The sequence below is a fragment of the Neofelis nebulosa genome, chromosome 11 (assembly GCF_028018385.1).
Source record: "Neofelis nebulosa isolate mNeoNeb1 chromosome 11, mNeoNeb1.pri, whole genome shotgun sequence".
In the NCBI taxonomy this organism is placed as follows: Eukaryota; Metazoa; Chordata; class Mammalia; order Carnivora; family Felidae; genus Neofelis; species Neofelis nebulosa.
The window spans coordinates 75545590-75560162 of NC_080792.1; the positions used below are offsets into that span (position 1 = coordinate 75545590).

The 14573-nt window shown below is 40.1% G+C and overlaps 1 gene segment (V, D, J or C); it reads left to right on the top strand.

Annotated features, from left to right (window-relative positions):
* The first annotated feature begins 295 nt into the window (after positions 1–295).
* The window catches only part of LOC131489659 (immunoglobulin lambda-1 light chain-like), a 205062-nt gene continuing 190784 nt past the window's right edge, over positions 296–14573 (top strand). Inside the window, 2 exon segments of the V gene segment in view lie at positions 296–432; positions 548–851. Coding sequence covers positions 387–432; positions 548–851 — 350 coding nt within the window.

A 14573-nucleotide genomic window follows, 5' to 3' on the forward strand; every position in this document is an offset into this window, starting at 1 on the left:
CTGGGGTGCTCTTACCCTCCTCACACACAGCAAAGGGGTTCTGATTCCTCTCCCATCCCAAACAGGACTTCCCCAATTGGGAGATAAAAAACATTCCAAGGCTGGCTTGAATTCCTAGTTTCTGGCATGAGTTCAGTCTGTCACGATTCAGAAAACCCATGTCAAAGCATTTTCAAGTCTGGATAGCTTAGCTCTGCTGCCCAGGGATGCAAAAGTATGTAGAATAGAGAGCCAAATAAGAGTGAGTGAGAGAGGCAAGTGCAGGAAGCACATTTGCATGGAGGCCCCTCCCTCCTCTGAGCAAGGGGAAGGGGATAAGAGAGGTCTTGGGGAGCCAGGCCCAGGGTTGGGGTCTCAGAAGGCAGTGCTGTTGGGGCATCTGCACCATGGCCTGGGCTCTGGTCCTCCTCGGTCTCCTCACTCAGGACACAGGTGCGGCCTTCAAGGAAGAGTCCACAGGGACATCTGGACTGATCTTTGTCTGCTCTTCAGACTCACTTGGGCCCCCAGCACTGAACTCACTAGAACATGTTCTTTCTCTTTTCAGGGTCCTGGGCCCAGTCTGCCCTGAATCAGCCTCCCTCAGTGTCCGGGGATCTGGGACGCACAGTCACCATCTCCTGTGCTGGCACCAGCAATGACATTGGGAGATATAATTACGTCTCCTGGTACCAACAGCTCGAAGGCACATCCCCCAGACTCCTGATTTACAGTGTAAATTCCCGGCCTTCAGGGATCCCTGATCGCTTCTCTGGCTCCAAGTCTGGCAACACGGCCTCCTTGACCATCTCTGGGCTCCAGGCTGAAGATGAGGCTGATTATCACTGCTCCTCATATGCTGGTAGTAGCATTTACACAGTGGTCCCACTTTATGGGGAAGTGAGACCAAAACCTTCCCTGTACTTACAGCCTCCCTCCATTCCCGTGCAGAGGGACTTCATGCAGCATGGTCTTGAGAATTCAGGTCTGTCTGCTCTCCTTTCTTCGCAAGATAAAGTAAAATGAAACACACTCTGCTGAATTGTCTGGGAAATAAATGACAGAGCCTATTTGCTTCTGTGATGTGGTCCTAGAAGTGACTCTTTCTAACTCTGCAAAGGCAGGAACTTCCAACCAGGAGGAGCCTGTGCAGTGCACTTCCTGCAATTCCCAGGGAATCCTCACTTTAAATGGCTCCATTTCACATACCAGTGCAGGCTGGCTCAGAATCAGTTTTCCAGAATTGGTGTTTTCTTAGTCAACCCAGTTTCCAACCTACTCGTTTTCGTTTTCTTCATGGCTTTTTTGAGTTATATATAGATACCATAAAACTCACTCATTTAAAACAATGGCCTTGAGTGCATTCTCCAAATTGTGAAACATCACCACCATCACATTTCAATGGTCCTCGGAAGAAACTCTATACCTATTGGCATTCATTTCCCATTTCCCACCAATTCACCCAGTCCCTAGCAATCAATCATCTACAGTCTGTCTCCATAATTTTGCCTAGTCTGGACATTTCATATAAATGGAGTTGCACAATATGGTATCTTTTGGAAATGACTTCTTTCACTCGGAATATTTTCAAGTTACATCCATGTTGTACCATGTACTGGTATTTAGTTACTTTTACTGCCAGAATATATCCTAATGTATGGATAAATCACATTTAAAAATTGAAATATAAGACATTTTTCAGTCCTTTCTGCCTTGTCCTAGTCAACATGAGCTTCCTTGGTGAGCCATTCTTCTGCATGTCAGTGACTGAAGTAATACCACCTGAGAAAAGATCTGAAGACATAGCTGAGGGAATGAGGATAAAGGGAAGGTGATTTTTCCAATGTCCCCTCATTTTTTACCCCACATCCAAGGAACCTGAACAGAGGAAAATGTGACTTGAGACTCTGTGATAGGTAGAATCTTCCCTTCCCTGAAACCAATGAGCCCCTGTCCTGGTAGCAGCCCTGCATGTGGACTGCCTGCTCCAAGGGTGGGCTTTTTCCAAAACAGCTCCTTTTTTCCACAAGGAAGAGCTATTGGCTGGGCATGTCCCCATTCCACAGGGGCCTCCCACATATCTGATTGGGTTGTAAACCCAATTTATGGCTGAAATGCCAACGATAAAAATTTCTAACAACACATATACATAAATAATGGCCAAGAATTCTTTGTGCATTGAACGAACCTAAGCATAATCCTCAGAACATAGGATAGGACCAAGTCTCTTCCCAGTTGAGCAGAACTTTCTATGTTTAGCACTGGAAGTACCATGTCCTGGCAATGACCTCATTCATGAGCAAACAGTGATGGATGTTCAGTTTAGAATAGATCTTAGTCTCTCCCATAATGTTCTTCTATGAATTATTTCCTAAATCTTCTCTATGCCTTGTTTTCTTTCCCTGATACATGGTCAGTACTTTCATGCTTCAGACATCTAGACTGGAAGAGCAACACACCTTGAGTCCTAGCAGGGGTTCTAAGTGAACTGCAACATGGCATGTGCTAAGAAAGACACTGAATAACGTCCTGAGTTACCACCTCATGTTTGTGTAAGAATGATCAGAGGCTGTGCCTGCCTGAAGGATATATGTCCTCATGAGGAAATCCTGAAGGACATGAAGGGGCCATTGCCTTGTTATTTTCTGTCTTGTTATTATCTGTTATGAGACTTGCTTTCTGACTCTAATTACATCAGCATGATTCTATTTTTTTAAGTTTATTGATTTATTTTGAGAGAGACAGACAGGATGAGTGGGGGAGGGGCAGAGAGACAGAGAGACAGAGATAGAGAATCCCAAGCAGGCTATGCGTTGTTAGCATAGAGTGGGATGCAAAGCTCTAACTCACAAGCCTTGAGATCATGACCTGAGCCAAAACTAAGAGTCAGATGCTTAACCAACTGAGCCTACCAGGTACCCTGCATGATTCTTTATAAAGTATTTACTAATGCATAGGAAGGCAGGTGTCATCATTCCCCATACTAGTGTGTCTCTTTTTAAGGTGATATTGATGGAGATTGAAATGGGGTTCATGAGCACACAGCTAAGAAAGAATTCTTGAGACATCTTTGGTGCAAAAAGGTGATTTTTATTAAAGCCTGGAGACAGGACTCATGGGCAGAAAGAGCTGTGGTTGCAAGTGTAGGGAGAGACTTATATATTTGGAGTTTGCAGAGGGAGAAGATGTATAGCTAACATAAGTCCCCAAGAAATTTCTGGATCCTGAAAGCAGGGTCTCACAGGACTCTGAAGATTTGGTGTTCTCAAGATAAGGTTGCTTTTAGTTTTTTTTTTTAATTTACTTCTTTATTTTTAATTTAATTCCAAGTTAGTTAGCATATAGTGCTATAATGATTTCAGGAGTAGATTTCAGTTATTTATCCCCTATGTATAATACCCAGTGCTCCTCCAAACAAATGTCCTCCCTAATGTCCCTTACTCCTTTAGTCCATCACCCCACCCACAACCCCTCCAGCAACCCTCAGTTTCTTCCCTGTATTTAAGAGTCACTTATGTTTTGTCCCCCTCCTTGTTTTAATATTATTTTTGCTCCCCTTCCTTTATATTCATCTATTTTGTATCTTAAATTTCTCATATGAGTGAAGCTGTATGATATTGGTCTTTCTCTGACTGGCTAATTTCACTGAGCACAACACTCTCTAGTTCCATCCACATAGTTGCAAATGACAAGGTTTCATTCTTTTTGATTGCTGAGCAATACTCCAATGTGTGTGTATATGTATATGTATATGTACATGTACATATACACACATATATACCATATTTTCTTCATCCATTCATCCATCTTTGGACATTTGGGCTCTATCCATACTTTGGCCATTGTTGATAACGCTGCTATAAACATTGGGGTACATGTACACGTTTGAAAGAGCACACCTGTATCCTTTGGATAAATACCTGGTAGTGCAATTGTCTGGGTCATATGGTAGTTGTAGTCTTAATTTTTTGAGGAATCTCGATACTGTTTTGGAGAGTGGCTGCACCAGTTTGCATTCCCACCAGCAGCGCAAAAGAGATCCTCTTTCTCCACATCCTCACAAACCTAAGTTGTTGCCTAAGGGTAGCTTTCAGTTTTTGAAGAAGTGTGAACCTTAAGGCATTAAGGCAGCCATAAACTCCTAGAGGAACGTTACATGCTGCAGGTCTCTGGTATATATCGGTGGGCTGCATGCAGTAAGGGATGGAATTTAAATTACATGCTTCTTGTCTTTGTTTCCCTCATCTGTATGACAATTTCCTTTGGAGAAAGTGGTTATTATGTTTATGCTAGGAAACATTACCAAGAAACAAAGAAGTTAGACATTGAGTAAACAGGATTGCTTCCAATAAGACATTTCTAGAGCTATAAAGGCCTTTGTGTCTTGTGTATATGAGTCTCAAAGTATAGGAAAAGCCTCTAGGGTTGTCTTAAGTAATGACTATATACATTTCAAAATTTTTATAAAAAGATGAGAAGATTGTTACTTTTAATAGAGGCAATGTGAAATACTTCAGGTGTTTCTATGGTCAAAATATCTACCAGTGTTTTTCTGTTCAGTACAATCAGGGAAATTAGGGCAAGAACACACATGTGTCCAAAGAATTTCTATGTTAAGTGCCACTCCTTTTACATTGAATCTGTTCTGGTAATTTACTTTTTCTTTTCTTCTTCACTTTCTACAATTATGAAACCATCTTGTTTCATTCAATCTGAATCCTAAAGATTTAGGGACTGATATTTGTGTATTTTTAGTTTATTTGCTTTAGCTTTATTAGTCATTAATCATATTATATTCAAGCGGCATGTTTGCTGCCATTGGAGGTAGTATTGCTCTTTATTTGAATATTATGCCTTATTTTATGGACACAAGAATCCAAAAGAATTAAGAAAAATAGTGTTTCCTGCACCATAGGGAACTGAGTTTGCTCTTTGTACTAAGAGTGCATGGAGCAGAAGAAAAGGCGGCTCTTGCATGTTACCATGTAAGCAGAAGCTGAACACCCGTACTCTTCCCAGGGAACCTGTCTATGGTAATCTCAGGAGGCAAGGATCCAATCTACAAGACTACTCACTCCACCTCAGAACTAAGTGATGGATTTATGAGAAGGTCATTAACAGCTTGCCGTTTTATTATTATTTTAGTAATAGACATTATTATCTAGATTCGTTCTGAGTAATATAGTACATACATGTTCAAAACACACATGAACAACCATTTCAAATAAAACAGCTATCACTTCCTCCTACCATGCATTCTCCTTCCCTCAGTCTCACGTCCGCCAATTATTTCCTCCCACCTTTTGCCAGAGCATCACCTTTCTTATGCTCCTTAAATGTCTTCCACAGGGTGTGAACAAGGACACTGAAATAGTTTCATCAGAACATTCACACTATATAGAAATATGCCCATATTCTGAGTGGGCATTTCCATTTCCATTCTGGCAAAGACTAGTCAGCCCTGATTAGAGTCTCTGCCCCGAACCCATCTCTTTAGTAAACACACTAGGTCAAAAATCCTTGTGGATGAAGAGACTGCTTCAGGATGACACACAGCTACGAGGGGGAGATCTTCTCAATATGCACTATGGGGCAGGATGAAGAATGTCAGGGCAGACCCCTTGGGCTTTGGAGAAGGGGCATGAACAAGGGGCTTTGTAAAGGACTCTCCTAACTGCAGTGCTCATGTGCATCTCCCTCTGTTCTCTTTAGTTCCTAGCTCGCAGCCTGTGGTGACCTAAGAGCCTTCCTTCATAATGATGCCTGAGCTGACAGTCATCCTTACCTGCTCTATGAATCTGGGACATGTCGTGACTGGGAATGTTCCAAGATGGTTCCAGAGGAAACCTGGCCAACCTCCTCTACAACTCATTCTCACAGGCAGAGCTTGCCCTCACCATCTCTAGGGCACGGTCCAAGGACAAGGCTGAGTACTTCTGTATAGTCTGATATAATGCACCTGCTTCACAGCGACACCTTGAAAAGGATGCTGCATTAAAAATTTCAACATGATCATGAACAAAGAGAAAAATCCTCCCATCTTGGGCAAGGGCTGAGACCCAATTAAAACCCAATTTTCCGTTCACTCAGCCAGTGATTGCCCTAAGTATAACATTCTTGGAACAAAATCTGTTTTCCAGAGCATTGTGGATGCTGCCTCACTGGTTCACTAGCATTCAATATAACACAGGAGAGGTGTGAAGATGGTCTGATTTTCATTCTTTTGGGTCATAGGACTTTTGTTGTGAGAAGTTATGGAATTCTTTAGAACAAATTTAATTAATCTGAGTTCGAGCACTAGATATATATACACACATCAGGAGAAATTTTTCTGCTGGTACCAGTAATATGCTTTGGGTGCCACAGGTCAAGTGGTGTGACCATCTTCCATCTAGGGAGGGTGTTCTGGCCTTTTCTAGCGATATGCCCATGGGCCTCTGAAGACATCTCATGAAGAGGAGTCTAGTAACCACCCGCCGTCTGGTAGCCAACGATTGGTGCAGGGACACATAATCCTTGTTCCCTCACCTGAAAGTGGAACACACCCCATGGTACACCTTACCCTCCAGAGTTCCCTACAGGATCAGGCAGAGACCAGACTTTACCTTTCTAACTTGCCCACCCTGCTCCCCTCTCTCCCTTCCTGTCTTAAGAACACTCCTGAGTAAATCACATGGGCCCCCACTCCTCTTTCAGACTCTGCTTCCAAGGAACCCAAATGAGACTTTACGTAGGGTAGAGTGAAGAGTAAGTCCCCTGCCCAGGTATTGCATATCAAAGACCATCACATATAGCAACTCTTGTACATCTTTCCAGAAGCAGCTGGGCATATATTACTGCTCCATTCTTTATAAGGCTGCATATTATTCCACAGGAACATTTTAATCAACTGGACCCTAATGCTAATTCTGATCTTACAAATAACACTATGATGATACTCAGACTATGTATGATCATACAATACATGTCTAGAAGCAGAACTGTTGGGTCAAAGGAATACGTGTCTGTAATGTCCATCTATCATTGTCAGATTCCATTCCACAGAGATTGTGCCAATTTATAATGCCAGCAAAAAATATATGATCTTTCCCAAACTTAGGTGAAAAATGCTATTTTGATACAGTTTTGCCTTATATTTTTCCTATTATGCTTGGGGTTGAGCATCTTTTCAAATGTTTCTGTGTTCTTGATATTTCAGATGTTGGTACCTTTTCTTAAGGGGCCAGATGGTAAATATTTTAGGGTTTGTTGGGCCCAAAATCAAATTTGAAGATATTACATAAGTACTTGTAAAACCATTTAAAATGTAACTCTTTGTAAGTACTAAAATTTCTGAAGTCAAAAGCCATACAAAAATATGTGAGACGCCAAGTTTGTCCCACTGGATGTGGTTTAATGATCCCTGTTTTGTATGGTTATCTGAAGTTTGAAAGCTCCACAAGTATATGTTCTGGTACAGGTGTCTTTATTAGGAAGGGCATATTTTACCTCATATCATAGCTGGAAGTCTTTGTTTGGATAAGGGAATACTTTTACAATTTATTTGATTGGATCTCAGGTTTGTCCAAGATAGTACTTATGTTCCATTTTCATAACTTTTTTTCTATCCTTTTGCTCTGAGTTTTGGGAATATTCAGTATCAGAAATAGGCTCCCCCTGGATAGAAAATTGGAGGGAGGGAGAGGGGCAAATGGGCAAGGCAAGTTTGTGCCAAACTCTGGAGTCACCCAGTGCAGGCTCAGAACTTTCCCTGAAAAAGAGAGTCATAAAATCAGGATCATAATGGAGGCAGAAACCAAATTAGATCATTGAAGTTTCAGGGAATTAAAAAAAATGAAATGTATTTCATTTTGGATATTTCATTGGATATTTATATAAACAACAAAGATTTTAAAACTTGGAATTTAACAACAGATAAAGAAAAAAGCTTGATATCATAAACCCTAAAGACCCCCCAAACAAGTTGCCAGTACACTAGCTTACTAGTGGAAATGTGCTTAGTTTCAAATGATTGTTTTCCATAAATGCAGAACCTTTCCTTTTCTCTTAGGTATAAGGAAACATCTTATGGACCATCCTTCTCTCCTAGTGTCAAGAATACCTCCACCCTGCAAGAGAACTTGAAAGTTCAGTGGGAAACATTTGCACTTTTTGGTAATGATTGGCAGATTTCTTTATTGAACATCAAAATGTGAATGCACAATTGCCAAAATTGGAATTGATAGTTCATGTGTATACAAGAGATTAATTTTTTTGACTACATCATTTCTGACTATGATTTACCTTAGCTAATTGGAAGATATGCTGTTTTTAAAACACTTCAAATTTCATATTCTTGTTTTATTTTCTGCATCAACTATGGTTCTTTTCCAAACACTGCTAAAGACATTCCATGGCTATTGATTATTAAATTCAATTTTATGTGTCTATAATTGGTTAATTTAAATTACTTCAATAATGGACAAAGTTATTTCCACATATCTAATTCATGAAAGTTGTTAATCCTCATATACTCTATCTCTTTCAATCACAGAAGATAAAATGGGAGCTTTGAATTTGCTGATCATCCAGATGATGACAGGAGAGAGAAGGAGGAACTCTCCAAGGCTATTATTTTATTTTCCAACTTTTTTTTTTTTTTTTTTTTTTTTTTTTTTGGGACAGAGAGAGACAGAGCATGAACGGGGGAGGGGCAGAGAGAGAGGGAGACACAGAATCGAAAACAGGCTCCAGGCTCCGAGCCATCAGCCCAGAGCCTGACGCGGGGCTCGAACTCACGGACCGCGAGATCGTGACCTGGCTGAAGTCGGACGCTTAACCGACTGCGCCACCCAGGCGCCCCCAAGGCTATTATTTTAAAAGCCTATTCAGTTCTAAGACAGTTTCTGCCCTGTTCTGACAAGTCAGCAGAATCATGACTGTGTGAGAAATTCTGAGTAGAGCATTACAGGGAATACCTTTTGCTGTATCAACAAATTTATATTAACATATTAATATTTATTTATTTGTTATTTTTTAATTTTTAAATCAATATTTTTTAAGGTTTATTTTTTATTTTGGAGACAGAGAGAGAGAGAGAGAGAGACAGACAGACAGACAAACCGCGAGCAGGGGAGGGGCAGAGAGAGAGGGAGACACAGAATCGAAAACAGGCTCCAGGCTCTGAGCTGTCAGCACAGAGCGTGATGCAGGGCTCAACTCACTAACTGTGAGATCATGGCTTGAGCCAAAGTCAGACACTTAACCAGCTGAGCCACCCAATCACCCCTATTTGTTATTTTTTTTAACCCAACCACTAAAGGTCTACAGAAAATTGTGCTATGGAAGAATAGCAAATGAATAAAGATTTACTCGAGAAAATCTGCTAAATCTTAGTAAGAGCAGCAAGAACCCATTTTTTTTGACTCACTACCTCCCTCTCCAGTCCCCCAAAAGGTCCACTCAGGCTGGTTGTGGCCACAAATATGGGGCTCCCTCTTTATTCAACTCCTGGTCAAGGGCTATAGTATTTCTCCCTGCAGAGGCAGGCCATTAGTACTTCTCATTCTTACAGGTGCATGTTGCAGAGACTAAATTCCAGATGAGACAATACGCTTCCTCCACCCAGCCCCCACTCATAACATAGGTACTCTACTTTAGATCCAGCAGGCTGAGAGTACTGGGGTTCCAGCCACCCTCACCCCAGTTGACTCATAAGGAGAGATAAACAGAGAAGACTTCAGGATGCTGCACCCACCTAGAGTCCTCCTTGTAAAGAGGGGGAAGGTCACTGAGATATGTGGGTAACTCATTTCTCCCATTCCACCCATGGAGAAGAGATTTTGCCTATGGAAAGGTAGGCCATAAGAACAGTGACATCCAAAACTCTCACCAAGGGAACAGACTTTATTTGGAACAGATTGTGAGAAAGATTAAACCTAAGGATGTTCTCAGAAACCATAAAAATTTTGGTGGTAAACAACTTGGAGGTAGGCATGAGAGCAACTGGCTAAACCATAGACCAGTTAGTTTACCAGAGAGAACCAGAGAAAGAGAAAACTAAGAAAATCCCTCTTGGGGTCAGAGTAAATCTCAAAAGCAGACCTCAAAACTATCATTGCATTGGGGCTTGAATATAATTGGATCGGAATGTGGAGAAACTTATGCTCAGGGCATTGTCAAAAACGACAGAGCATTCAGCTGGCAATTAGTGAAACCTAACTTCTGGGTGTGATGCCAACAGAGGAGGACAACAGAGATACCAGAAGAAAATACAGTTACAAAGAGCTCTGTTATCCCAGGGTGACCGTGCATATCCAAGTTCGTGTATCAGAGGAGCACAATGAGAGGTTTCATGCTGAAGGGAAAACAGACTTCAGTAAAACATTCCAGACAAATCACAAAACTAATAAATAAGGAAGCAACAACAAGCCCTTGAAGGGGATAAGGGGATGGGATCCCAGAGTTGCTACAAAATATCATCTCAAATTACACAGCAATCAGTAAAAATTGATGAGACATACAATGAAACAGGAAAGTGTTACCATACAAGGGGGAAAAGTGGAAACAGCAGGAACTACCCACAAGAGGGCCAGGATATTGGATTTAGCAGGAAAAAAAAAACCCTTTAAAGTAACTATTATAAATGTTTCTTTTATTTTTTTATTACATTTATTTTATTCATTTTTGAGAGACAGTGAGACAGAGCACGAGCAGTGGAGGGGAAGAGAGAGAAGACACAGAATCCGAAGCAGGGTCCAGGCTCCAGGCAAACTTTCAGCACAAAGCTCCATGCGGGGCTCGAACCCATGAACCGTGAGATCATGACCTGAGCTAAAGTCGGACACTTAACTGACTGAGCCACCCAGGTGCCCCTATAAATATGTTTAAAGAGCCAGAGGGAGCCATGCTTAAAGGAGTAAAAAAATTATGATGACTTGGTCTCATCAAATAAAGAATTTCAGTAGAGGGGAAAAAATATGAGAAGCAATCAAGTGGAAATTCTGAACTTGAAAAGAACAATAACTGCAATGAAAAAATCACAAAAGGGGATGAAAGGTAGATTGCAACTAGCAGAAGAAAACTACAACAAACTTAAAAAAAATATTGATGGAGAAAGTTTGCCATCCCAATATATGAGAGGGGAAAGAATGAAGCAAAATGAATGAAACCTCAGAGACAAGTGGGACACCATTAAGCATACCAGCATGAGTATAATGGAATTGCCAGAAAGAAAGGAAGGAAGGAAGGAAGGAAGGAAGGAAGGAAGGAAGAAAGAAAAGAAAGAAGAAATTTTTTAAATATTCAAAAAATTAGTTGAAAACATCTATATTTGATGAACATTAATATACGTCCAAGAAGCTTGGCAAACTGCAAAGAGATCCACATAGTGGAGAACAAAAAGAAAATCTTGAAAGCAACAAGATGAAACTGACTCATCATGTATAAGGAAACCCCAGTATATTAATATATGACTTCTCATCAGAAACAGTGGAGGTCAGAAGGCAGTGGAATGATATATTAAAAGTGTTGACAGAAAAAAATTGTCATTCAAGATTCTTATATCCAGGAAAATTCAAATAAAGATGAAATAAAGGTATTCTCAGGTAAAAATTAGAGTCTATTGCTGCCAGACCCACCATCCAAAGAAATATTAAAGAAAGTTCTTCAAGTTCAAAGCAAGTGACCCTCAAGAGTAATCAAATTTATAACAATAAACTAATGACAACAATGAAAGAGTACCAATACGTGTAATTATATACACTAGCCCCCGTTACCTATGGTTTTGCTTTTTATGGTTTTAGTTATCCACAGTCAACTGCAGTCTAGAGACAGATGATCCTCTTTCTGATGTATTGGCAGGTCAATAGTAGCCCAACACCACATTATAAAGCCTACATCATTCACCTCACTTCATCTCATCATATAGGCATTTTATCATCTCACATAATCACAAGAAGAGTGAGTACATTATAATAAGATGTTTTTGAGAGAGACCACATTCACATAACTTTCATTACAGTACACTATTATAATTGTTCTATTTTGTTACTAGGTATTATTGTTAATCCCTTATTATGCCTAATTTATAAGTTAAACTTTATCATAGATATGTATTTATAGGAAAAATTATATATAGGGCTCAGAACTATCTGTAGTTTCAGACATCCTCTAGTGGTCTTGGAACACAACCTCTGCAGGTAAGGGGGGACTACTGTAATTATAAAAGATAGTGTAAGTGCATATTTTTTCATTTTTCTTCTGTAAACTGATTTAAAAAGCAATTGTACAGAACAGTATAGATAAATTTTATTTGACAATAACTGCACAAAGAGGTGAGCAAGGGAAAAGCTATACTATAGTAAGATAATGACATTGGATGGTAACTCCAAATGGAAAGGACAAATGAAGAGAACCATGAATGGTAAAAATGAAGGCACCTATAACAAAGTCAATAGATACTTGCTCTCTTTTATCTCTCAGCTTCTTTAAAAGACATAAAATTATAACTATGAAAACATTGGGTTGTTAAGTTTGTAACATATATAGACATAATACCTACAATAATAATAGAATCTCAAGAGGAAGATGGGGGAAAAAAAAGAAGTGGGATGGAAGTATACAGAAATAATGTTTCTATACCTCACTAGAATTAAGTTTGTATAAATCCGATGTGGATACGGTTATGTTAAGGAACATATGGTAAGCTCCAAAGGAACTACTAAGAAAAACTAACAAATATAGCGAAAACAATCATTAAAAAGTTTAAATGACACTAGAAAATATTGACATAATGCAAAAGAAAGCAGTAAAGGAAGAAGACAAGAACATAAAAACCATGCAACATATAAAATCAAAAGTAAAATGGCCGATGTAAATTCAGATACAGCCATAAGAACATTAATGTGAATGAAGTAAGCAAACCAATTAAAAGGCAGAGATTGTCAACTGAATCACAAGTATACATCGCTATGACCATATATCCTCATAAATCCCTTTCTCCCACCCCATGGTGAATCTTTGCTTCCTGCTCCTTATCCCTCCCTGGAGTCCTGAAGACTAGGTGAGATGCTTTTGCCAAATATTCTCATAAGACTCTGTATTTCCCCTTTTGCAGTGTTCTCATTATTGCCTATTGTTACTGTTAGACTCAGTTCTGTGAGACAGAGTTTGTACAGTTTCCGACAAACTAGTAATTCTGAATATACACATGCATGCTGCTACACCGCATTGGAAACTACAGAATGTCCTTATGACACAGGACAAGACCCTTGGAGACCGCTTGTACCATTTCCATCAAGATCCCAGGAGGAGCCTTAGGTTATAGGATAGAATCTTTGCTGTCTGGGGGACTTGAGGCAGGCCCCTGGGGAGGAGAATCAGACATTGTAGAGAGGGAAAGCACATGGCAGGAGGACCCTCCCAAGGTGCTTTTATAATAGACTAAAGCAACTGGAAGGAGCCCAGCCATGCTTCTGCTGCTGCCCTGAGAGCAAAGTTCTGATGGGTGAGTGTATTGGTTTTCTAGGGCTGGGATAGCAGCACCACAAACTGGGGAGAGGGGCAGTGCTAATAATAGAAATGTAGTGTCTCACATTCTGGAGGTCAGCAGTCTGAGATCAAAGTGCCAGCAGGGATGATGTTGTTTTGTAGGCTGTAAAGGAGAATCTCATCCATGCCTCTCTTCCAGCTCCTGGTGGTTTTCTGGCAATCTTTGGCATTCCTTGGCTTGTAGATTCTGCCTCTATCTTCATGTGGTGTTCTCCCTTGTCAGAATCTGTCCCCAAATTTCCCCTTTTTATAAAGACACCAGTCAAATTGGATTAGGGACCCACCCTGCCCAAGTGCAACCTCATCTTAATTTACCTAATTGTATCTTCAATGATCTTATACTGAAATAAAACCACATTGATAGATACTCAGGATTAAGATCTAAACATATAAATTTGGGGGCTAGAGGACATAATTCAACCCACAAGTGCCTTAAGCAAAAAGCTACTATTTTTTTGTAATGTCTCATTGAGGTGGGGCATGTAAACTCTCACCAAGGGTCTGGCATCTATTGAGGGCTCAGAAGTAGTCATTTTGAGGCTAAAGTCTGGGATTGTGATGCCTCCTGCTTTGGTCTTCTTCTTCAAAATTACTTTGGCTATTCGGGGCCTTTTGTGGTTCCATATGAATTTTAGGATTGCTTGTTTTAGTTTCGAGAAGAATGCTGGTGCAATTTTGATTGGGATTGCATTGAATGTGTAGATAGCTTTGGGTAGTATTGACATTTTGACAATATTTATTCTTCCAATCCATGAGCAGGGAATGTCTTTCCATTTCTTTATATCTTCTTCAATTACTTGCATAAGCTTTCTATAGTTTTCAGCATACAGATCTTTTACATCTTTGGTTAGATTTATTCCTAGGTATTTTATGCTTCTTGGTGCAATTGTGAATGGGATCAGTTTCTTTATTTGTCTTTCTGTTGCTTCATTGTTAGTGTATAAGAATGCAACTGATTTCTGTACATTGATTTTGTATCCTGCAACTTTGCTGAATTCATGTGTCAGTTCTAGCAGACTTTTGGTGGAGTCTATCGGATTTTCCATGTATAGTATCATGTCATC